At 41.1% G+C, this 26,315-nt stretch overlaps 1 protein-coding gene across 6 annotated transcripts in view; it reads left to right on the top strand.

Annotated features, from left to right (window-relative positions):
- Positions 1-235: 235 nt before the first annotated feature.
- CHD1L (chromodomain helicase DNA binding protein 1 like) overlaps positions 236-26,315 on the top strand; it is a 51,491-nt gene continuing 25,411 nt past the window's right edge. Inside the window, exons 1-11 of one of the 6 annotated variants that reach the window (XM_080649123.1) lie at positions 236-574; positions 2,579-2,691; positions 4,857-4,963; positions 5,507-5,621; positions 6,618-6,649; positions 11,639-11,720; positions 16,788-16,950; positions 18,232-18,387; positions 21,363-21,455; positions 23,016-23,112; positions 25,694-25,767. In XM_080649123.1, coding sequence (XP_080505249.1) covers positions 433-574; positions 2,579-2,691; positions 4,857-4,963; positions 5,507-5,621; positions 6,618-6,649; positions 11,639-11,720; positions 16,788-16,950; positions 18,232-18,387; positions 21,363-21,455; positions 23,016-23,112; positions 25,694-25,767 — 1,174 coding nt within the window. In that variant the 5' untranslated portion in view covers positions 236-432. The remainder of the gene's footprint in view (positions 575-2,578; positions 2,692-4,856; positions 4,964-5,506; positions 5,622-6,617; positions 6,650-11,638; positions 11,721-16,787; positions 16,951-18,231; positions 18,388-21,362; positions 21,456-23,015; positions 23,113-25,693; positions 25,768-26,315) is intronic. The other 5 variants (XM_080649126.1, XM_080649125.1, XM_080649124.1 and 2 more) reach the window with 5 other exon arrangements.

The raw sequence follows: 26,315 nt of genomic DNA, 5'->3' as shown, positions 1-26,315 counted from the left end.
ATCAGGGCCGAAACGAATTTATTATTAGTGTAAACTGAAAGCACTCAAGCCTTTACAATCTCGCCGTGAATCGCTGGAGGGCAGCAGGGACGAGGTCTTATTGAATTCTACAGCCCCAGAGCACCTGGCAGAGGGCAGTCAACCTGAGTAAGTGAACGACCAGCACATGCTGACCTCTGGGGGAGCGTTTTCAGGCCGCCTGTCGCTTAGAGCGCGCGTAAGCACAACCAGAAGCACAGGAGCGCGCATCCAGCGGCCCTGCGTGCACCCAGCTGCGGAGAACCCCGGAGGAGTCGGAAGGGTCGCTCGGAACCGCGCTCGCATCCGGAACTCAGCGCTGGACGCGCCCTCTGGCGGCGGGTGGGCCCATTTGCGTCGGGAAGGAAGCGCGTGAGGCGACGCGGGCGACGCGCGGCGGAACTCTCCGGGCGGATGGAGAAGCGCGCGGACGTCGCGACCCGCCAGGGCGACATGCCCGGCTTCTTACAGACCCTTCAGACCCAGAGCCGAGCAGAGGCGGCGCGGGCGGGGGCGCGTGTGCAGGAGCAGGACTTAAGGCAGTGGGGCCTGACAGGTCAGTGGCCCCGGGCGAACTTCCGCCCGACCGACAACTCGCCGGGACTCGCTTCTCCCCGGTCAGGACCCCGCGCACGGACGGTGCGGGCGCCGCGAGGGGACCGTCCTGTGGGCTGTTTTCCTGCGGACCTCAGGACCTTCCCTTCCCTTCCCTTCCCGCACCAGCAGCGGGGCTGGGCGGACAGGAGCCCCTCCTGGGGCCAGGTGGCCATTGCCCTGCCGGTGCAGTGCGCGGGGTTGGCGGACGCAGCTGGAGAGGGGGTCCGGGGTGCGCGGCCCAGGGGAGGGAGAGCTTGGTGAGGCCTTGTCCTAATGGGAAGACCTTCCTCTGAGGAAGCGGCGGATGTCCTGACGCCCCCGGGCTTGGGTTTACAGTTTCTGTGCCGGTGGGTTTGCAGGCCTGTTCTTGGGGTTTCAATCGTTAGTTCTGTGAAACTATCAGAACTCGGCTCCCAGCTCCAGGTTTCTTAGTTTACTGTACATGCGCAGTTCTTGGAGAATTACCCCCCGGCAAATTCCCTTCCCTCCCGTCTCCCCGCTGCTGTATTTTAAAATGTGCATCCAAGCTTTTATCAGTTCATCAACCGCACATAACTGCCCCTCTTACTAGCCCTTCCTTCCCTGAAGTCAACGAAGAACAAACCTTTCAGCCTCTGGATAGGGAGGGGGCGCTCCCTTACCTCTTGATGAGGGTGAGAGTATGGCTCTCCACTGACACTGTAGGGTAGTCTCATTACCTCTGGACAATGATAAAGGTCCCGAGTCTCCACAAGGCCTCCTCTGACACCACTTTCGAGGGTGGTATTGGAGAGGGCTCATGATCTCCTAGGCTAGGGGTAGAAGTCCAGGCATTTCTGGGTGGTTAATATTTTCACCTCCAAGTCTTCAGAGTTGACTTACGTTTGTTTTTTATTGTAACATTTCAGGATTTTTAGTTGCATTAGCAGGAATAATGGTGAAAAGAAAATCTCCATCTTCCCAGAAGCCATTTTAGTCTTTCACATTTTAGTCTTCTTTGATTAGTTGAATTTTTTTTTTGAATATATTTTTATTGATATTTTACAGAGAGGAAGGGAGAGGGATAGAGAGCTAGAAACATCGATCAGCTGCCTCCTGCATACCTCCCACTGGGGATGTGCCCGCAACCAAGGTACATGCCCTTGACCGGAATCGAACCCGGAACCCTTCAGTACGCAGGCCGATGCTGTATCCACTGAGCCAAACCGGTTTCGGCAAGATTAGTTGAATTTTCTAACCTACCAAGTGGAGATATTACCTACTACATGGGATTGTTTTAAGTATTAAAGGAGGTAACTTATATAAAGTGTTTACTGCTCTCCCTGGTATTTAGTGCTTAATAAAAAGAACTTACTTTTTGCCAAATGTTCTGCAATTATTATATATGACCTAGTTTCTTTTTATTTATTTATTTATTTTATTTTATTTTTATTTTTTATTTTTTTTCAAATTTTTATTAAGGTATTATATGGGTACATATCTTACCATTGCCCCCCCCCCCCACCCCATGACCTAGTTTCTTTTTAAAGGTCGTGAATTCAAACCAGAAGATTATAGTTTTGTTAATAGTTAGTAGTATGCTTGGGGTCTTCCCTTCTCCCAAGATGTAGCTATTTTCTGAAATTGTATATTCTTTCCCCAAGGGAGAGAAGAGAGACAGCAGAAGCTCCATGTGGATTGCAGTCTCATTTCCTAGAATGGACACTGGCATGAGAGTCAGGCCCAAGTTGACTTTCTTATCTGTCTTGTGGATCCCATAAAACTGGGCTTTGGATATCATGGTGACTAAATCTGCTGAAAAAGCAGTTTGGAAGTCAGCAAATGTTTACATATTTGTAACTACCCAACAGAGGATATGGCCAGTAATGTTGGGGGTATAGGAATTTAGGCCATATCCTTCAGTTGAAGTCTTAGAATATAGCCTGTGTGTGTGTGTGCGCTGAAATATTTGCTGTTTGGACTTGCTGTGTTTTTTTATTTCTAGGGATTAACCTACGCTCTTATCAACTGGAGGGAGTCAACTGGCTAGCCCAGCGCTTCCATTGTCAGAATGGCTGCATCCTGGGAGATGAGATGGGCCTGGGTAAGACGTGCCAGGTGTGTCACTTAACCTCTGGTTGAGGGTGAGAGTACTGGCTCCCCACTTGGTCTCCACTGACATTGTAGGGTGGTCTTAACCTTCACTGAAATACCTTCTTACAACTCTATTACTATCTTTAGTTACTGGTATGCATTTTTATATTAGGTGGTGAAATGCCTGAACCTTTATTTAGAGATTCTGACGTTGGAGCTGACTTTTCTAATCGGGACAGTTTTGAACTGTGTCACTGTTACAGAAGACCGGAAAAAAACCAAGCCATGCTTAGAGAAAGGGAGTTACATTTTATTAAGGGCAGGGCCAGAAAAATTTGCCTTTCAAATTCTGGCACCCCTCACCCCCCCACATGGAGGAAACCTTTTCTATTTATACTTTTCCTAGCTCTTTTGTCTCCCAAATTTGGAATGAGACTTCCGGGCCTTCTTGGAAAGAAGGCCTACGTGCTGGGAAGGGGCCATGAGACCATATCTCAAGGCCTGGCCTGGTGTCAGCACTGACAACTCTGTCTGGGGCATAGACCAGGGCCTCTCTGGAATGGGAGTAGTCTTACTTTCCTTATTATTTAAGCAAGCAAGCATTTACAGAAGCCAAAATAGCAGGGTTAAAATTTCAAACAGCAGTTTTTATATAAGATGGGTGCTTCATCACTACCCTATTTTAGTTACTGGGCAGGGTTTTTCTCCTGTAAAGCAAATATACCTGTCTCAGGGATCAAATTGTTTCTGTCTTCCTTAGCAATACTCTAACGAATTAAGTTAGCTGGATCACTTCTAATATTAATTTCCCTTCCTCAGTGAGTAGAGGGCCACTTGTCATTTTTCTAGCATGTTAGAGAAGTGCAGAAGAAATACCCTGTGTTTTCCAAAATGCCCTGGACATGTAATGGTAGGACATAGTCTAGAGATAGTATCCTCAGCAAAAGCTAGACAGAGTGGTTTTAATCCAATAAGTACTTATTTATTGGATGATTTTTCTGAGCACAATCTGGATTGGAAAGTGATAGGTAATTAAAGAAGAAAATTACTTCTATTAAAAAATTAATGTAATTTCAGTTAAAAAAAAACCCCACCAAACCATAACCACAGAACTCTAATCATAACCATAAATAGTAGTGTATGTTTTACAATGGTTGAAATTATAGTGCACTTATAGTTTGTATTTTAGTAATCTAACACTGTCATTTCCATTTCTATTCTTCCCAATAATTATTTTTATTGGCTACTTAATGTTCCTTCAAGAGAATTGATCATAATTTACTTAAATGTCCTAAAGATGAGGAATGATGAGTTCCTTTTTTGTTGTGCTACTTAAATTAACCTCAATGTGAACACCTTTGGGTATTTGCTTTCTCAGTATTTTGGATTGTATCCTTAGGATAGATTTTTTTCAGAAACAGTTTAGCATTTGGGGATGGAGGCTTCTCAGACTTTTTGTTTTATAAAAGAGAGCTATTTTCTCTGTATATCACAGCAGTCTTCTAAAGAAACTTTTCTAGTCAAAATTGTATACAACCATATCCTTTAGTAGGCCTAATTGGCTTTACAAAAATTTTCATTTTATACCCCTACTTAAGCTTATGAGGCATTACTTAATTTTTTTTTTTTTTTACACTAGAATGTCTATTCCAGGAGAGCTAGTAGTTTTATCTATTTTGTTCACTGTTATATACCAGAGCTCCGAATAGTAGCCTAGCAAATAGAAGGTGCTCTATCAATACAGACAGGAGGGAGCAAGTTAGGGAGGAAAGAGAACCTGGAAAGCAGCAGAGGCCACCACGTGGTTGGTCCTTTTCACAGTCATACCCTGACACTTGCTGTATGTGTTCAGAGTATTCCTGATCTCTTGTACATGCTTTGCATTGTTTTCATTGATTTCTGTGGTCTTTCCTGATATATATATATATATATATATATATATATATATATATATAATTTTTTAATATTTTTTTTACTAGAGGTTCAATTGCATAAATATTGAGCACCATTGCTTGTTAACTGTTGATATAATTGAGTGCCATAGATTTCTTTGGCAATTATTTTGAAGCTTACATGATTTCACTCTAGGAATGGATGACTCTCCTAATGTGTACATTATTTTTTGTAAACCAAGTGGTCGTTTGAGTATGGAAATGTTATCAAAACTGCCTTCTTTTTCTGTGTTTCAGACTATTGCTCTCTTCATTTACTTGGCAGGAAGATTAAACGATGAAGGACCATTTCTGATTCTATGTCCCTTGTCAGTGTTGAGCAACTGGAAAGAAGAGATAGAAAGGTACAGAGCAGATGTAGCTGAAATTTTATTTTTTGCATTGATTAAGGTTTTTTTTCTGAGTGATATGTGAAGTGTGATAAAACAACAAATTGCCCTAAACAGTGAGTGTATTTTTTTCCAGAAAACTCTAACCTGAGGTAATGTAGATAAAGACTGAGGATCTGGATGGGAGGAGGGTCCCATGTTATTGTCACTATTTGGCAATTTGAAGGTCAGTCCTCATTTTTAGTACATTTTGCTGAACTAAAGGAGAAACCATCTTTTTCATAGTGACATATGGAGTAACCAATATGGGAAAAATATTTTGTTTTTAGAGTTAGCACAAGACCCTTTTTTTAGATGTTCATCAGACCCTCCCACCTATTTACACAAGAACTTACCCATTACTCGACATAGGATTGCAGAGTCCCAGGTCTCTTTCTGATTGCAGGGCATCCTGAAGCCTGCCCATCTGCAGTCCTTCCATGAAATGTACTTTTCCAGATAGGCGTGCCCTTTCCCATGGCTCTGTTTGTGTTCATCTACTTCTTTTCTTGGATTCAGATTTGCTCCAGGTCTTTCCTGTGTAACATACACAGGTGACAAAGAGGAAAGAGCCAACCTGCAGCCAGACCTAAAACAGAAGCCATGTTTTCATGTGTTGCTGACTACCTACGAGGTACCCATTTGTTCCTCTACAGCAAGAACTCCTAACTTGGGGCCCTAGAAGTTGTAAACTCCATTGGAATTATATTTAATGATTTTTGAGACCACACATTTTTCTGGGACAGTCTACTTCAATTAGATTCTCAGTGCCGGGGTGTGACCAAAGAAGTGAAGGGGAAGGCTTCTCAGGGAGGTGGCACTTGAGCTGCTGCTTTTTTTTTTTTTTTTTAATTTTTTTTTTATATAGTTTATTGATATTTTTACAGAGAGGAAAGGAGAGGGACAGAAAGCCAGAAACATCGATGAGAGAGAAACATCGATCAGCTGCCTCCTGCACACCTCCCACTGGGGATGTGCCCGCAACCAAGGTACATGCCCTTGACCGGAATCGAACCCGGGACCCCCCAGTCTGCAGGCCGACGCTCTATCCACTGAGCCAAACCGGTTTCGGCTGCTTCTTTTTTTTTTAAAATATATATTTTATTGATTTTTTTACAGAGAGGAAGGGAGAGGGATAAGAGAGTTAGAAACATCGATGAGAGAGGAACACCCATCAGCTGCCTCCTGCACACCCCCTACTGGGGATGTGCCTGCAACCAAGGTACATGCCTTTGACCTGAATCGAACCTGGGACCCTTCAGTCTGCAGGCCGACGCTCTATCCACTGAGCTAAACCGGCCAGGGCTTGAGCTGCTTCTTGATTGATGAATAGGAGGCAGACAGGCAGGCAGGGGAAAGGGTTTGTGGGCTTAGGCATGGTCTCTGTTACTTGAGGATGGGAATGGAGGACACTTAGTTCCTGTCTCTTTCAAGACCTTGTTCTTCATGCTAAGACCAGGTCACTGTAAGCAGGACTTACTCATGCCTCCCTTTTGCATGTCTAAGATAGTGCTACTTAGAAATTATGTTCATAACTCGTTTTACTTAGTGAGTGAATAAGACTTAACCTTATTAATCTCAGAGTTATACTAGTACCAGCCTTTATAATGTATTTTCCTTAAATTTTCAGATTTCTTTGAAAGATGCCGCATTTCTAAGATCGTGAGTATGTTGTGTTTCTTCAGAAATTGTGTTAAATGTATCATGATACTCATGTCTTTTCTTCTTTCCTGTATGTCTTCCATGAGTCTTATTTACAAACTAGAGGCCCAGTGCATGAAATTCGTGCACTGGTAGGGTCCCTAACGGCTGCTGGCTGCTGGCCAGGGCCTCCCGCCCTTCCCCCAGCTGGCCCATGCCCGGTCGAACTCCTGGAAGAACTCCCGATTGAGGGAACAATTTGCATACAATGCTTCTATTATATAGCAGGCGTCCTCAAACTATGGCCCGCAGGCCACATGCGGCCTGCTGAGGACATTTATCCGGCCCCCCGGGTGCTGCTTGCCTGTCCTGCTTAGCAGCCGACTCGTCCCAGGCCCGCAGTGCGCATAGGAATTTGTTCATAGTTTTTTTTTTACAGACAGGAAGGTAGAGGGATATAGAGTTAGAAACATCAGCTGCCTCCTGCACACCCCCCACTGGGGCATAGTTTTTTTTTTAAACTATAGTCTGGCCCTCCAACGGTCTGAGGGACAGTGAACTGGCCCCCTGTTTAAAAAGTTTGAGGACCCCTGTTATATAGGATAGGAGGCATTGCAGGAGTCCTACCATCTAGCTCCCTAGATTGTATGTCCTTGGGTTAGTTACTTAATCTCCATGAACCTCAGACTGTTCATGTGTAAAATGGGGTTGATTAACTCTCTTACCTTGGATGGCTGTTGTAAGGATTAAATGAAATAATGTGTTTCTGGTAGGGGGTTAACAGATAGTAGATTCTTTAAATTGTAACTTGCATAGACACCTTCAAGACTGCTGTTTGGAGATTTTCCTATAATATAGGAGGTGACTGATTTGAACCTACAAAATTAACGTTTTAGAAAGGGAGTGTTAAGAACACTTCTAATTAATTAGCTTTCAGGCTTCATATATGCTCATGAAGTACAGGAAACTTAGATCTAACTCTTAGTACCACCTGATAATAAGGCTGACATGTTGCAGTATAGGGTCAAAATAACAGTTACAATATAAATTAAACAAGAGCTAGACTTTAGGTAAATAAGAAAAGAATATATGTTGGCAGAGTTTCGCACTCTCCATTGCATGTGTAGTTATGACATGGTTAGGTGGGGATTTGCATCTTTAATATTCTGAAACTTTTGTTTTCAAAGTGCTTAAAAGTATTTTCAATGTTATTTCTCAGTCAGGTTCTTTAGAGTTGAATTTCTTTTTTCATCTTATTTTGAAATACTAAAGGCTCAGTCATAGATTTCAAAATGACTTCCATCCAGTATTTTGTTTCACTTTTCATTTAAGTGAGCATATGACCTTATTTTTCTTTAGGAGAGGATATGCTTTGCCTCTCTTTTGTTTATTTATTAATATCCAACTTAATATTTGTTGAAGATTTCTCCTCTGGAATGATACTGTTCTGGGAGTTATTAGAAATACCAGGAAGCGGGGGCGGTGGGATGAGGGCATGTGACAGGGCGTAGGGAAGGCTGGCGGAAGGTCAATGGGGGAAAAAAAGGAGATATATGTACTAATATATGTAATATTTTAAACAATAAAAAAAAAAGAAAAAAAAAAAAGGAAATACCAGGAAGGTAAGCCATAGAGCTACCCTAAGAGGACATTAACTCCAGGAGAGGGATAAAAAATATATAGATATCTGCCCTAACCGGTTTGGCTCAGTGGATAGAGCGTCGGTCTGTGGACTCAAGGGTCCCAGGTTCGATTCCGGTCAAGAGCATGTACCTTGGTTGCGGGCACATCCCCAGTAGGGGGTGTGCAGGAGGCAGCTGATCGATGTTTCTCTCTCATCGATGTTTCTAACTCTCTATCCCTCTCCTTTCCTCTCTGTAAAAAATCAATAAAATGTATTTAAAAAAAAATACATAGATATCCATAATACAAGGCAATGTACGGGGCATCTCAAACAATGAAAAGATTGAGGCATAAATGTTATTCAGTACTTTATATAAATTATCCTATTTAGTCCTCATGACAACCCTAAAAGGGATATTACCATCTATTTGATAGCTGAGGAAATGAGATTAGGTAACCTTTCCACTAGTAAATTGTAGATAACAGTTACAATATACATTAAACAAGAGCTAGACACCCAGACCCAGCACTAGTGCTGTGGAGCTTTCTTTTAAGTGTGCTTCTCAAAGGATCTAGGTACACTGGAGTTTCACATTGTTCAGCAGAAATACAATCTTTCTACGTCAGATTATCTGTCTTGAATCCATTCCAGGTGAATTGAAGAACCTAAGTAAATGAAGGGGCATTTGTAATGTTGACTCATAGTATGAATCCCCAAAACACAGATAGGTTCTTTTGATAACAGGAGTGGGCAAAAGTAGGTTTACAATTGTAGGTACACGAGACACAGTTTATTCTTACATTCTTATTTACTAATTATTGCATTATTTTCTATGAAAACAACTGTAAACCGACTTTTGCCCCACCCTGTATTTGGCAAGGGTACACTGTGTGTTACTATATTGCATACTCTGAGAATACGTGGGAAGTGTAATGTAATCTCTGCCCTAACGAGGTTTATTATGGGGAGTTAAGACTGTGCATGTAACAATAAGAAAAATAGGAAAAATTTTTTATGATAGGCAACAGACTTATACAATCTTTGAGTGCTAGAATTTCCTCCACCTCTTCCTTTCCACGGAGCATCGTTCAGAGTGTCTTTTGATGAGTGCCTTTACCTACTTCCTTTTACTGAACCCAAACCCATCTCCCTGTAGCCTGTTGCACTGAACAAGCTTTTATTGGATGCCTGCTTGCTGCGTGTAAAAACCTAAATATCTGGTTCTTCACAAGGGAATAGGACCTAATCTGTTTTGAATGCTAATTCAGTCAGGCACACAGCTTTATTGTACTGTGGCCACTTTCACACCTTATCTATGACCAGTGTCCAACGGCAGCTAGACTTTGTTCCTGGTAGTCCTTAAATGCATCCCTTGCTCATCTTTTCCAGTGGGAATGATCCCAATTCCTGTGTTCTCTTTGGACCCCCAGTCTCTCTCCACCTGGACCACTCTCAGAAAGTGAATGGAACTAGGTGTCTCTGTACCCTTTTCTTGATTTTTCACTGTAGTCTCAGAGGAAGAGAGCTTCCTCTTTGTAAGGCCAACCTCTGCTCAAGATCTTTTTCTAATTTTTTAGGGATTTTTATTTCCATGCCCACTATCTTTCCAATATTCTGTTTTACTTGTATATACATTTAGTTTTTTTAAGTATAAATTAATGTAATGGAATTACCGAATGTTTACAAACAAAATAAAGAGTTAAAAAATCTTATAACTTACACTTTATTGTCTTTTGGGTGGTTTACACATTTGTGAAAAGATATATTTATATCTTTTTTGGTTGTCATATAGGGATATTACCATCTATTTGATAGCTATCTTATTGCAACATAATCATCTTTATTATTTAAAATGCTGTATAATATTTTATAACCTATAATTGGACCTATTATGATTTTTTTCTATTTTAAATAATGCAGCTGGAAACATACACAGACATACATTAAAAAAATATATTTTGAATTGTTTGGGGGGTTGTGGGGTGAGCAGCTTCCCAGAAGTGTTTGAATGAAACCTCTTGAGAAATTGTTATAACATACTATGCTACAAAACATGCTCTGGCAGCCAGTGGCTTCCATTTTAACAACCCAGTGGATGTATCTTCCAGACATCTATAACACTTGGTCCTATTCACCACTTCCTCATTTTAACATCATATTTTTTTAGCTATTGTGACACCATTGTCGGTTTTCTTCTCAGTCTGAATCTCAGCTCTGCCTCATAATACCTCTATGACCTTGACCAAGTCACCTAGTCTTTCTGAGCTTTCAGTCTCCTTGTTGGTAAAATGAGCACAATAATGTCTATAGTAAAACCTCAATATAATGGAATAATTTGGGCGGGGGAGGGGGGGTTGTCCCTTAATGCTGAAAGTCTGTTATATAATAAAGTAGGTTTTCCAAATGCGTATGATAAAAAATTGACAAATCAGTTCATTTATCTGTTTTTACTTATTTGACACATTCTGTGTACTTAAAATTAAGTATGTATGAAAAGTTTGAGTTCACAGAAAAGTTTTCTATAAAATTATTGTAATTTTAAATTTATACTGAATAGGTCTGGTAAATGTGTGTATTCACCAGCCACCACAAGTAAACAAATGCACACGGTTGAGGTGTGGCTTAGTACATGTCGGAACTTCATTAAAACTGCTGTAGAGTCACGCCAGGAGACAACAGAACCAATTACTGTGCATGTGATCACATGCTAATCATTCCCTGAACATTGTTTGCGAGTGGTGACTCTTGGATTTAAATATGTAGACTATAGTTGTAGATATGTAATATTTATTTATGTCGGCAAAATTACTGCAGTGTTTTTTCCCCAACACATGGCCTATTCACTAAAATTTGTTAATAATAACAGTGAATTAGTAACAAAACAAAACAAAAAAAACCAAACCCCTGTTAATTTAATTATAAGCAAATCTTGGTTAAAAGCATTTTAAAATTAACAAGGTGTTAATTTTCACATATGACATACGGACTGGAAATTCTGTCCGTTAAATCCGAAGTCCATTAAATCAGGGTCTGCAAAATCGAGGGTTTGCTGTACTCACCCTATTCTGGTAGATTAAATAACATACATAAAGAGCCAAGCTCAGTGTCTGGCACACAGTAGGTGGTCCTAAATGCTTCATTTTTTGTTTTCTGTCTCTGGCTCTTTCCTATCTTGGGAAAAATTCCTTTTATTTAAGTACCTTATCTGGATATTGTCACAGGTACACAGTAGTCTCTTAGATAAGAAGGCAATTTGAGTGTGTTCTAATAGAATGGGATTAATATTCATCTTCCCAACAATACTCACAGTTGTGTAGTAAGACTTTTGAATGTGAGATACGTGTTTGAGTTACACAAAACTGAAAGCTTGGATTTTTCTCTCACAGCTTCCATTGGAGTGTTCTTGTTGTGGATGAAGCTCACAGGTTGAAAAATCAAAGCTCCTTGCTGCATAAGACACTTTCAGAGGTAAACTCACAGGATAGTTTTAGTTTTTAATATAACTTCCTTATAAAAAACATTAGTTTAGGCTTGCATAGAGCCAATTAAGTTGAAACGTTTTTTCAGTCACATTCCTGAAGAGCTGAATGAACATTTTGTGGGTGACAAGCAGGTACTTAATATGGCCTAACTTCTTCCTCTAGTCTTTTACAAAGGAGATGTTTTCAAAAATTTGGTTATCCAGTGAATAAGTTTCTACACCAATAAAATACATTGTATTTTTGGAAATGTTTCAACTCTCTCTTTAAAGGGTCAATTTCTTTAAAAAAGTTTATTATAATTCTTCTGTCTGCAATAGCAGATATATCTGATATATTGTACCCCCTTCCCCATATACCTGTTAAAAAATTTAGCAGTTCACAGAGTCACAAAGAGACTGATTTCATGCCATTGAATATTACCTTCAGTCTTTCTTGTCTTAGTCATACTTTTGAGTATGACACCCTTGACCTCATTTCCTTCTCTTGATCTCTGACATCATTCTGGCAAAGTAGATGAGAAATGTTATTATAGCCCGAGGTTTGCCATATCTCCTGAGAATACAGTGGAACAGTTTGTACATATGAAGTGTCCTTCTCCTTAATCAAGTAAAGGCTTGTTCATTCATGAGACCACATGTGTGAATTTCTGTGACCATCATTGAGGTTTGGTCCCTGTCCTGTAATCAGTTAATAAATTTAGAGGACATTTGAAGAGAAGTCTGGATTTTATACTTATTGGCTAAAAGTTACAGTTTTTAGCATTTTCATGCAGATGTGGCCACTATCCATTATTAGCTCAATCACAAGATTGCTATCCTGTGGTGAGTTCCTTTCTGCTTTATTGTCCTTTGCCTTCTTTTTAGGGACTTGTAACAGTGTCTTTCTTCCCCAAGAGGTTTACATGTGCTGGTGCCTAATCTTATAAGAGACTGTTTCATAAACTACCAAGTTAGTTTACTGATTTTCAAGGGGAGAAGAAAAGCAGGTATAGTAAAAGAACACGAGGTTTGGAGTGGGGAAACTTAAGTTCTGTGGCTGGCCTCAGAGCGATTAAGTAAGGAATTTGTTCTCTGTCATCATGCATTCTTTTTAGGTGAGGTTTAAATTGCAGTTTACTCATTGGTTGAAAAAATACATTTACTAGTACTGATTGGGCTGAGAGGTGGGGAGGTTACTGCCTTTATTCTCCTTCCTAATACTGTTTTCAGCTTGTTTAAAAAAGTTGGAAGCAACCTAAATGTGAAACATAATTGATTATATAATTTATGCTATATTCATATACTACATTTACAAAGTAAGGTTACCATGAAAAATTATGTAGGAGGATATTTAATAACATGGAAAATATTTGTAAAATATTTTCCACAAAAAGTTTACAAAATATTATACATAGCCCTAGCCCAGTGGTCGGCAAACCGCGGCTCGCGAGCCACATGCGGCTATTTGGCCCCTTGAGTGTGGCTCTTCCACAAAATATCACGGCCTGGGCAAGTCTATTTTGAAGAAGTGGCGTTAGAAGAAGTTTAAGTTTAAAAAATTTGGCTCTCAAAAGAAATTTCAATCATTGTACTGTTGATATTTGGCTCTGTTGACTAATTAGAGTTTGCCCACCACTGCCCTAGCCAGTTGTGCAGTGGTTAGAGCATTGGCCCAGGGACTGAAGGTTGTGGGTTTAATTTCAATCAAAGGCACGTACCTTGGTTGCAGGCTTGATTCTGGCCCTGGTCAGGGTGCGTGCAGGAGGCAACCAATCTGTGTGTCTCTCCCACATCCATGTTTCTCTCTCTCGGTCTCTCCCCCTCTCGTCCACACTCTTTAAAAAAAAAAAATAAATGGAAAAATATTCTTGGGTGAGAGGATTAACAATATATATATATATGTACACAAATGAATTGTCTCTGGATTGTTTTTTACCCATTTAGAAGTTTTGATGTCAAAACAGACATTACTTTAAATAAAAATGTTAACTTATGTGATAGTGTAAGTTGATTGTAGTGACCAACAGCCTTGGTTTTGTGACCTCATATCTCTTAGGTCATCTCATTTTTTTGCCTGGTGAACACACATTGCAAAAATCTGATCTGGTTATTGGAAACTTATTTTTGGCCAGTTCCCATACTTGAAATATTATGAAAACTTTGCCCTAAAAGTAGATCAGGCATGAATGGGTAGACACTATTAGACATTATAAAAAGAAACAATATCTCGGAAGGAAGCCTGGGGAGGGTGGGTGGGTGGGAGGTGACCAACCAGAGAACTTATATGCACTTACGCATAACCCATGGGCACAGACAATGGGGTAGTGAAGGCCGGGAGTGGGGGGGAGGGGGCGGGCTGGAGCGGGTCAATGGGGGAAAAAAAGGGGACATGTGTAATACTTTCAACAATAAGTATTTTTTTTTTAATTGATTTCAGAGAAGAAGTCGGGGGAGAGAGATAGAAACATCAATGATGAAAGAGAATCATTGATTAGCTGCCTCCTGCACACCCCCTACTGGAATCGAGCCCACAACCCGGGCATGTGCCCTGACTTTGAATTGAACTGACACCTCCTGGTTCATAAGTCGACACTCAACCACTGAGCTGCCTTGGCCTGGCGACAGTAAAGATTTTTAAAAAAATAGTGTTGTGCCCTAGCTGGTGTGGCTCAGTGGATAGTGCATCAACCTGTGGACTGAAGGGTCCCGGGTTCGATTCCAGTCAAGGGCACATGCCCAGCTTGCAGACTCCATCCCCAGTGCCGTGAAGGAGGCAGCCGATAAATGAGTCTCATCATTGATGTTTCTATCTCTCTTTCCCTAGTCCTTCCTCTCTGAAATCAATAAAAATATATTTTAAAAAATAAATAAAAATAGTGTGTTTTCAGATTGGTAGAATTCATTACTAGGGTGCTGTTCTAAGAATGTCCACAAGACAGCACTATTGCAACTTTTTCCTGCAGGAAGAGAGCCTTCTAGGTCTATCAATAGGGATTTCTTCACAGACTGGCAGAATTCCTTACTAGGGTGCTGTTCTTAGAATGTCCATAAGAGGGCACTATTGTAACTCCTCCCTTTCTAGGGTGCTGTTTTTAGAAAAACACACACACACACACAAAAAAAAAATTACCAAAAAAAGGAAAACATATTCAAGTCAGTTTTTTTTAAAAATATTTTTATTGATTTTTTACAGAGAGAAAGGGAGAGTGATAGAGAGCTAGAAACATCGACGAGAGAGAAACATCGATCAGCTGCCTCCTGCACACCTCCCACTGGGGATGTGCCCGCAACCAAGGCATACGCCCCTGACCAGAATCGAACCTGGGACCCTTCAGTTTGCAGGCCAACACTCTATCCACTGAGCCAAACCGGTTAGGGCTCAAGTCAGTTTTAATTGATTGTGTTAATTTATCTATTACCTTTTCTTATGACACAACAGTATCTTCTTATGACTTTCTCCCAAATCAAAATATATGAAGACAAGATGAAAGTAAAAACCCCCAAATATTCTAGTCCTCTGTATTTATTAACATTTGGTATTTATTACTACTATATCCTTTGCTATATATATATATATATATATGTTATATATATATATTATATGTATATATATATATATCCAAACATATATTTGCATAATAACCTATTTTAAAAATTAAAACAATACACATACATAGGATATGGCTATCCCATTTTGCTGTACTATTTAATTCAAATGGTGTATGTTCTTGGTAATGTGAGGTCCAAGGGTGTTTTTTGCTTGACCATCAGGTCTATTGCTGTTTTTCCTAAACTTTTACTTCATTAGTCACTTATTCTTGGTGTTATCATCTTTGCTCAAAATGGAAAGACTTTTTTTGCATTTTGGCTGTATATGACCCTGTGTCTAGAAATGTCCCGAAGTCTTGATGTGTTACATGTGATGCACTGTAAAGTTTTATAAAAGGACACTGGAGGCCCGGTGCATGAAAATTCGTGCATTTGGAGGGTCCCTCAGCCCAGCCTGTGCCCTCTCGGAGTCCAGGACCCCTTGGGATGTCCACCTGCCAGCTTAGGCCCACTCCCTGGGGGAATCAGGCCTAAGCTGGCAGTCAGACATTTCTCTGGCAGCCCAGGAGCCCTTGGGGGAGCAGGCCTAAGCCATTAGTCGAACATCCTTAATGCTGCAGTGGAGGCGGGAGTGGCTCCCGCCACCACCTCTGCACTGGCCAGCCATGAGCTGGCTTCTGGCTGAGCAGTGCTCCCCCTGTGGAAGCGCACTGACCACCAGGGGGCAGCTCCTGTGTTGAGCGTCTGCCCCCTGGTGGTCAGTGCACATCATAGTGACCAGTCATTCCCGGTAGTTCCACAATTAAGGTCAATTTGCATATTACCCTTTTATTATATAGGATTCTTTTAGCCTCAGCCAGTTTGGCTCAGTGGATAGTGTTGGCCTGTGGACTGAGGGGTCCCAGGTTCGATTCCGGTCAAGGGCACATGCCCGGGTTGTGGGCTTGATCCCATTGTGGGTTGTGCAGGAGGCAGCCAATCGATGATTCTCTCTCATCATTGATGTTTCTATCTCTCCCTCTCCCTTCCCCTCTGAAATCAATAAAAATATATAAAAAAGGGACATTCTTTTAGTATAGATTTGTTTGTGCTTATAGCAATGGGGCCTGCTGCTATAACTTTGGGCTTCTCAAACTGCATGAATATATGCTATGTACCTCTGATGCCTCAGTGGACTCCCCCACATAGGTGATAATATAGCTTGAATCCCCACATACATGGAATAATAATGACCATGTTGAATACTCATGTAGTACTTCAGAGTTCACAAAGTGATTTTATTTACATTCTTACAATGGTATCTCCATCACAATTATTATCCCCTTTTAGTAGTTGAAACTGAAGAGGTGTTATTTCCTACGTCAAACAGATAGTATGCAACTAGAACCTGAGCTTTTTGTTTTCATGTCCCTGTGGTCATTCCATTAAATCATATCTCTGTTTATATGGGTAAAGGTTGTGATGGCTAACTCTGCCTTGCTTTCCAATGTTACAGATTTTTTACTTTATTTCTTTATGTATTTGAGTTCTCAGTAGTCTTCAATCTCCTGCTGACCGGTACTCCCATCCAGAACAGCCTCCAAGAGCTCTACTCCCTCCTCAGTTTTGTGGAGCCTGATCTCTTTTCCCAGGAGCAGGTGGAAGATTTTGTTCAGCGTTACCAGAATATTGAGAAAGAGTCTGAGTCAGGCAAGTGCCCTTCTGACAAATTGTTCCCTAGAGGTCTGGACCCAGAAACTGGCCTCGTGCAAATAGGTTATAGATAGAAAAGAAAGAATCAGTAACCAGAGGATACCTTCCAGGAAGATAAAGAGCCACACACAAAAAATCAGATGTTGGTAGATTTCTCATGTTGTTCCCAGTTGTCTGCTATTCATGACTCTCTTATTTGTTACATGATTCTACAAGAGGGTTTCTCTGGGTAAATTTTGGAAGAAATAGAAAGTGTCTGCTAATTTTCAGACTTTGACATGTAATTTCTATAAGGACTCGTTAACTTTCTGTGCTGCTTCCTGAGGCAGAAAAGTATTTGGGTGCGATAGCCCTAAACTGCTGTTCAGCATTCCACAACACTGGCTCTTCTATCAACATTGCACCGAAACCAAAGGTCTGGGATGGATGTGTGGTGGAAGTGAACGAGGAAGCCTTCCTCATTCATACAGTTGCCTGTTGTGGGCTTCTTCCTCTCTCATCTGTGCACCTCTGCCTCATAGAATTATCTGTATATCCCTATGATGATATCCCAGGCTGATTGTTCAAAACAAATGGTAGGCGTTCTACTAGTGGGTATGAATGTACTCAGTGAGTATGAATTGGAAAGGCTTCTCATACAAAAATCCCCACACTTCAGGCTGAAGATTCCTTGGGGAACCTGCTCTGATGTTGGTTGCTCATGTTTAGGGTTGCGAGATAAAATATATGACACCTAGTCAAATAATACATGGGACATACTTGTATTAAAAAATCACCTGAAATTCAAATTTAACTGGAGTCTTGTATTCTTATTTGCTGTATGTGGCAACTATACATGCAGTGTAATGCCAATTTTGGCTAATTTTGAAGTTTACCACACTTAGGGGAAGAACAAGGGAGTTGACGTCAGAAGAAGTAAGCAACAGTAGCATCTAGCTATGTGACCTTGGATAAGATGCTTAATTTTTCTGGCCTCACTTCATTCTAAAAATGGGGAAATATTACTTACTTGGCCTGTACATTTCTCAGATGTGCTGATCAATGAGATTATCAGTAAGAATCAAGTTCTTTGGGTACTCCCAGTTCTTGAGTTAAGAGCTAGTAATGATTTCAGAAGGAATTGGAAAGAACCCAATGAAGGAAGAAACACTGAAAAATTACCATATTGGCTTAGAATGCAGAATTGGCATGAAAATGAGAAAAATAAATTGCTGTATGTTCTCTAGTAATTGGTCTTACTTCTATCCCACACTTCTTGTGTGTTTTTTTCTTACACAGCAAATGAACTACACAAACTCTTGCAGCCATTTCTGCTGAGGCGAGTGAAATCTGAGGTAGCTACGGATCTTCCTAAGAAGACAGAAGTAGTGATATACCATGGCATGTCAGCACTGCAGAAAAAATACTACAAGGCTATTTTGATGAAAGACCTAGGTAATCAGAGGGCACTTACCTGTTTGGTCTTCATGCAGGGAAATATTTTATAATCACACTCATTTTGTACAGCAAGGCTATGGGCTGGAATTTTGTATTTTGAATATATTCAGATCAGCTACAGTGAAACTGGTTGAGTATCTTCAGTATAACTCAGACTTGATTGGCTGTCGCAGTTGTGAAATGTCCTCCCCCACCTCTCCCACACTCAGTTTTCCTTATTGCAAACACTTGTAGGTATTCCAGTCATGCCTTTAATTTTCCCACCCTCTTAGATATTTACATTTCAGAATGTTTTTGTTGAATCAAATTCACTGGGGGGAATTGTGAATGAAAGGGAGAGATAGGAGTGGAACAATCTCTCAGTTTGTATTTTTTTTTTTTTTTGTCCCTTGGCTCCAGAACAGCAGTTAAAGAGGGAAATTTAGAATTTACAAAAGAATAACAGTCCTCCTGAGTTAGTGTCCTTCATAAAACAAAATGATGGTTAAGGAGACTTCCTATGGACGTGCTGTTCTTAATGTGATTCAATGGAATTTGGGAGATTAATATAGGTTTGAAATATTATTAAAACGAGTAAGATTGGAGAGAAACCAAGATGGTGGCATAGGTAAACACCTGAACCTGCCACCTCGCACAACAACTTCAAAACTACAACTAAAAGACAAAATGGACATCATCCAGAACCACAGGAAGACTGGCTGAGGGGAAATTCTACAACTAGAAGGAAAGAGAAAAGCACACTGAGACTCAGAGGAGGTGCTGAAGGCAGAGGTACGGAGGCGTGCGTGCGCGAAGAGGGCTGGCAACTGAGTACAAGGCTGGCTTTTTCAAGCTGGAGGGAGACACAAGCTCCCGACTGCCCTGAACTCCAGTTTCGGCGAGACTCTGTGGACCCAGATTCATAAGGGGAGAAACTGGACTGTCTGGCAGTGGGCGGAACTCGAGGGTGGCTTTCTCTCAGAGGTGCTTGCAGCGATTACCACGGGACACAGACCCAGGGGCCTCTTAGGGCAGGGCTGAAGGGAAGCCATTGCTGTTTGCTCTGCTCTGAGACTCCGCCCCACCCCATCTGTGCGCAGAGGCTTTTGCATATGAATGGTCTGGTCCTTTGAAATCTAAACTTACCTGACAAACTGCAGCTGAGTCAGAGAGACCCAGAACATCCAAAAGAAGGCCCAGGGCCCCACAGCAGCTTGCATTGCTTCTCAGCTGGGCCTCATCTGGGCACCTCCAAAACCCAAACAAAGAAGAGGAATCTGCAGATCTCTCTGTAGCTCCTACTGGGTGGCCTCAGGCAGAGGCTAAATTAGCACCTCCTTGGAGATCCAAGAGCCAGTGTACCCAGGGGTCAGCATAGGAACATCCAGATTACAACTCCTCAGATCCATAAGGGACACACTCAGGGCAGACTCAATGAGCACCAAAGCCCCACTGAAGCAAGTCTTGCCTCATAAGGGTGTCTCCAGCAGAGAAGTTCTCCCATCGTAGACACAGCTAATCCTCACAGCCAATTGGCCTGGAGGTCAATTCCTCCCAGTGATATCAACAACAACCAAGGCTTTACTACAACAAGACTGTGCACACAGCACACAAAGGGGTGTACCAAGAGTGTCCACCTCAGGTAACTGGGGAGGCTGAGCCACTGGGCCTTATAGGACACCTACCACACAAAGCTACCCTACCAACTCAGGGAAGCAACCAAAATGCGGAGACAAAGAAACAGGTCACAAATGAAAGAAATGGAGGAAAGCAAACTACTGGACATAGAGTTCAAAACCACGGTTATAAGGTTTTTCAAGAATTTTCTAGAAAAGGCCAATAAATTTAGCGAGACCCTCGAGGATATGAAAAAGGACCAACTAGAAATTAAGCATACACTGACTGAAATAAAAAATAATATACAGAGATCCAACAGCAGACTAGAGGATCGCAAGGATCAAGTCAAAGATTTGAAATATGAAGAACTAAAAAACACCCAACCGGAAAAGCAAAAAGCAAAAAGAATCCAAAAATATGAAGATAGTGTAAGGAGCCTCTGGGATGACTTCAAGCATACCAACATCTGAATTATGGGGGTGCCAGAAGAAGAGAGAGAGCAAGATACTGAAAACCTATTTGAAGAAATAATGACGGAAAACTTCCCCCACCTGGTGAAAGAAATAGACTTACAAGTCCAGGAAGCACACAGAACCCCAAACAAAAGGAATCCAAAGAGGACCACATCAAGACACATCATAATTAAAATGCCAAGAGCAAAAGACAGAGAATATTAAAAGCAGCAGGAGAAAAACAGTTAATTACCTACAAGGGAGCACCCATACGATTGTCAGCTGATTTCTCAACAGAAACTATGCAGGCCAGATGGGAGTGGCAAGAAATATTCAAAGTGATGAACAGCAAGAACCTACAACCAAGATTACTCTACCCAGCAAAGCTATCATTTAGAATTGAAGGTCAGATAAAGAGCTTCACAGACAAGAAAAAGCTAAAGAAGTTCATCACCACCAAACCAGGATTATATGAAATGCTGAAGAGTATTCTTTAAGAAGAGGAAGAAGAAGAAAAAGGTAAAGATAAAAATTATGAACAACAAAATGACAACAAATACATGCCTATCAACAAGTGAATCTAAAAATCAAGTGAATAAAAAATCTGATGAACAGAATAAACTGGTGAATATAATAGAATCAGGGGCATAGAAAGGGAGTGGGGGAAAGAGGTGTGGGGGTTGCGGGAAGAGACTGGACAAAAATCGTACACCTATGGATGACAGTGGGGGGTGGTAAGGGCATGGGGTGGGGTGGGGTGGGAACCAGTTGGAGGGGAGCTATGGGGGGAAAAAAAGAGGAACAACTAATAATCTGAACAATAAAGATTAAAAAAAAGTAAAATTATTTATGGAAACTTAGAAGGTTTCTTTTTTGTTGTTGTTCAGTAATTCATCTCTGTTTCTCTCTCTTTAAAAATTCCAGATGCATTTGGAAATGAGATGGCAAAGAAAGTTAAACTTCAGAATGTCTTATCCCAGCTTCGAAAGTGTGTGGATCACCCATATTTGTTTGATGGTAAGGCATTGTTTTTTCTCTTACTTTATGTTAACATTTCTGTGCCCAACATGATAGTAGAATTTTTCAAAAGAATTGCCTGTATTTACTGTCTATTTTCCCTACATTTTATTAATATTTTTATGTTGATGTTATCTAACATATAGATCATATACAAATTTCTTCAGTTGTCCCCTATAATATCCCTGATGGCTATTTTTTTTTTTTAAATTCAAGATTCAGTCATAGATCCTGCTTGCATTTGTCATGTCTGTGTTCTCCTGTAATTTAGAAATATCTCACTTTCTTTGTTGTTGCCATTTTTTGTCTTTCATGAAAGTGTCTTTCATAAAAGAATTGAGGCCATTTGTTTTAGGGGATGTCTTATGATCTGGATTCATTTGATAATTTTTATATAAGATGTCCCTTTGTCTTGAACCCACTCAGCCTTTCACCACTGTTATTCCTAGTTTACCAATGATCTCCATGTTGCCCAACCAATGATTGTCAGCTCACATTTTAATTAATGTCTCAAAACCTTTGACACAGTTGATCACATCTTTCGTGCTCTTCACATGGGTTTTGGGGCAGCACTTGCTCTTCTCCACCTATGTTACGTCTACGCCTTCATAGCCTCCTTTGCTGTGGCCCTCTACATTTTACGGATGTCTATCAGTTCCCTCTAAGTGCTGTTCATTCTATGCATTCTGATGTGTAATGTTTTCATTTTCATTCAAACTGTTGTGGTTTTTTAATTCATCCAATGGGTAGTCTTTGGGACAGTTTCAGGACTTCTGCGGCTGTGGGAGCTCTAGGAGGGATAGGAACAATGCAGAAGGTTTGCTGCAGTAATTTTAAGGGAGTCTTTGCCAAGTAGCACGATGAATTGTTTAAAAATGTCACAGCATCTTAATTAGGTGCATATCAGAACTTTTTTTTCCAAGGAGGGGGGTGTTGGGAACATGTACATTTTGAAAGCAGCCCTCCAGGTTAACCTGACTGCCATCCCCAACTTGAGACTTACTAGAGTATACAACTAAGCGTATTTCTTAATTTTTTTTTTTAATTTTTAATTTATTGTTATTTTTTTTAATTTTATTTTTTAAAATTATTTGAAGTATTACAAATAGTAGTACATATGTCTCCCTTTTTTTTTTTCCCCATTGACCTCCCCCCGGCCTCCCCTACCCCCCAGTACATGCCTTTACCTGCCTCCCCTCCCCCAGTGTCTTGTATCCATCTTAATTTGTTTTCTAGAGTTAAAGCCTCAAGATATTAATTTTGGGTCTCTTTGGCCTTTAGCATCTCCCTGTGCCTCAGTATCCTAGAGTCAGTTTGTTCCTTGGATAAACATTTATTAGGCATATTGGGTGTGCCAGGCTCCGTGATAGATGTTAAGCAGCACTGATATTATCATGCAAACAAACAATTATAAATTGCCTCAAAGAGAGACAAGATGTGGGCCCATTATCAATTGGAAGGAGCTGGGCCTCTTGCTGTAGCCTGGCCATGGGTTTCACCATTCACGGAGTCTGGCCTGGCTGAGGAGACACTATTAAGAGTGGGTTCTCTCTTGTCCAGGTGTGGAACCAGAGCCTTTTGAAATTGGAGACCACCTGATTGAGGCCAGTGGGAAACTTCACCTGCTGGATAAGCTGCTGGCATACCTATATTCTAGGTAGGTGGTTGTGTTACAGAATTTAACAGGTGACCGAAAAATACACAGGAGTACCCGGAGATACAGGAAAAACCCATTTATTTTCAGATGTTTCACATGTACTAGTACAGTGACTCAGGGGGGTCAGTTCTCCAAATCCTGAGTAAGCCAATATGGAGGAAGCTTTCTCTTTATACCCTTTGGTTTCTTTGTCCCCCATATATGGATCAGACTTCCGGATCTTTTCACGGGCTTTGCAAAAAGTCCCATGTGTGTTGGGATGGGGGACATGAGACCACACCTAAAGGCCTGGCCTGCATTGTGTATTGTTCATGGTTTATGGCTTCTGTAAAATGTGAATATTTGGGTAAATAGGTCTTGCAAGACCAGATAATTAAGGAAGGGGCAGTGACTACCAGGTGTCCTCAAACTGTGGCCCACGGGCCACATGCGGCCCGCCGAGGACATTTATCCGGCCCACCAGGTGCCGCTGCCTGTCCTGCTTAGCAGCCGACTCGTCCCGGGCCCACAGTGCGCAGAGGAATTTGTTCTTAGTTTTTTTTTAAACTATAGTCCGGCCCTCCAACGGTCTGAGGGACAGTGAACTGGCCCCCTGTTTAAAAAGTTTGAGGACCCCTGGACTAGACGATAGGCTAACAGGAATGTACTGATTAACTAGGTACAGAGTCAGGCTGCTGGTCTCCCCCCCCCGAAAATGTCTTCCTCATCATTTGGCTCATATTTTGTGCTCTGAGCTGGTGACTGTTAAAACCAGTATAATCAGGAACTTACCGATTTCTTGAGATTAATTTCAGTTTTGTAGTTTTCAAGACCCTGATTCAGGTTCTATCTATGCAGCTACACCTCCTTCCCCTACTCCTTCCCATCCTACCCCATCAGCTCCATAATCATCCTTTCCTTTCTTGAATTACTACAGCACTTAGGGTCCTAAAATAGTACTTGGCCATGCACTGCCTTAATTGGTGTATATTAACCAAATCACTCAAGCTATGTTGTTTAGTTCCACAGGGACAGTGATAACATCAAGCATTTCTTTTTAATTGCCTGCTGGTAGCTTGTATTGAATTGGCACATAGTAAGACTTAATAAATGTTTGCTTTTGTTAACCCTGTGATGTTTTATTTTATTATTTTTTTAATGTTTTTTTAAAAATTGATTTCAGAGAAGAAGCGAGAGGGAGAAAGAGAGAGAAATATCAATGATGAGAGAGAATCATTGATCGGCTGCTTTCTGCACACCCCAACTGGAGTTTGAGCTTGCAACTTGGGCACGTGCCCTGACTGGGAATTGAACTGTGACTCCCTGGTTTATAGGTCGATGCTTAACCACTGAGCCAAGCCAGCTGGGCCTGTGATGTTTTGGTTTTAACTCAGGAAAAACTTGGGAGATTCTATCTTAGAGACATGAATTGGGCCTTGAGAGACCAGGTCATTTCTGGAGCCTCTAAAAGTTCAGCTAAGGCCCTGACCGGTTTGGCTCAGTGGATAGAGCGTCGGCCTGCGGACTGAAGGTCCCAGGTTCGATTCCGGGCAAGGGCATGTACCTTGGTTGTGGGCACATCCCAGTAGGGGGTGTGCAGGAGGCAGCTGATCGATGTTTCTCTCTCATTGATGTTTCTAACTCCCTGTCCCTCTCCCTTCCTCTCAGTAAAAAAATAAATAAAATATATTAAAAAAAAAAAAAAGTTCAGCTAAGTGTTCAATAGCCTGATGTTCAGCTGGTACCTGATCCTCCTAGTCCCCAGAGGGACAGAGTAGTCTAGAGAAGTCCTAGCTTCCAAAGTATTTAAAAATTCTTGGAACTATTTCCCCAAGTGGGCCTGAACCAACCTAAAACCTCAGATTTGGCAAAAGCACCCACCATTAGGAATGTGCTACTCAAATGATTGCATGTCTTATTATATTCTGTTGGCTCTGATATGTCTACTATAAGTGTGTGAGAGTTGGAGAGGATCCATTAATATCTTCTCTCTAACTATTTTAATAAAATAACTGATATCATGGGGCTCTAGGCTTGACTTCATTCGTGGCTTAACCCATTTTGCCTCCTCCTCTCTTCACTCCTCTTTCTATACATAAGTTTTCTCATGTATCTTATGGGATAACACCTTCCCCTTGTTTCTCTAATGCTTCATAGACTTCAACCAGCATAGCTCTAGAAGAAAGGATAGTGACTTTACACCCTCAAGTAGATGTAGATGGCTGACCACAAACTTCAGTGTTTTCAGGTTTTTTGGTGCATTTGCATTTTGCTCTTCTAATGTCTTTAGTTGCTGTTAAACTAAAATTTTCTTCACACTTGGTAAATTGATCTTAGAGAGAGGCACCTTGGTTATCCTAGGGCTTCATACACTCTCTGGTGCATTAACACATGCCCCTGGGGATATTCCCTCTCTGTTTTGAGAACTACTATGAAGGATATGGCTACATTTGGACCTATGCCCTTACATAAGGCATTTAGCATTTCAGAGGAAATCTCTGTAAATGATTAGGACATTTATACTTCTGCTTCAGCATTTCATTTATTTATAAACTTGCGTTCTTTGGTAAATTTCACTTGAAACTTTCCTTTTTCTTGATAGGGGCCATCGAGTTTTAATTTTCTCCCAAATGACCCAGATGTTGGATATTCTCCAAGACTACATGGATTATAGAGGTGACATCCCGTGGCCACTACATTTCTCCAGCTTTTTTCAGACTTAACAGTCCAGATAGGTTCCTAAAGAGTAATCTAGGGCGTGGAGATGTTACAGAGGAAAGCATAGAAGAACGTTACTCAGACCAAAGGCAGATTAAAAGTTAAGAGAAAAGTGTGTGATGCAAGGATTGACAGCAGGGTGGAGACATGTGGGCAGAAATAAACACATATTCCCATAGGTGATGTGATTTAAAAATATGGGTCCTGGAGAAAATGTGTATTGCAGAAATGTTGAGAATTTTTGCAATTTATGATAAATAGTTTTAGTGAAAGGAGCTATCAGTGTCCTGCAACATTCAACTCAACAGTTGAGTACCTGTTCAAGATCAGTAGAAGAGATGAATACTGAAATTATAGAGATCCCACATATCAACCAAGAAAGAGGTAAATGAAATAAAAAAACCATATATTTTTATTGATTTCAGAGAGGAGAGAGAGAAACATCAATGATGAAAGAGAATCATTGATTAGCTGCCTCGTGCACACATGTGCCCCAACTTGGAATC

This window comes from Plecotus auritus (genome assembly GCF_963455305.1).
Source record: "Plecotus auritus genome assembly, chromosome: 12".
Classification (NCBI taxonomy): domain Eukaryota; kingdom Metazoa; phylum Chordata; class Mammalia; order Chiroptera; family Vespertilionidae; genus Plecotus; species Plecotus auritus.
Note: the sequence above shows the minus strand (reverse complement) of the source record. Positions and strands in the feature narration are given on the sequence as shown.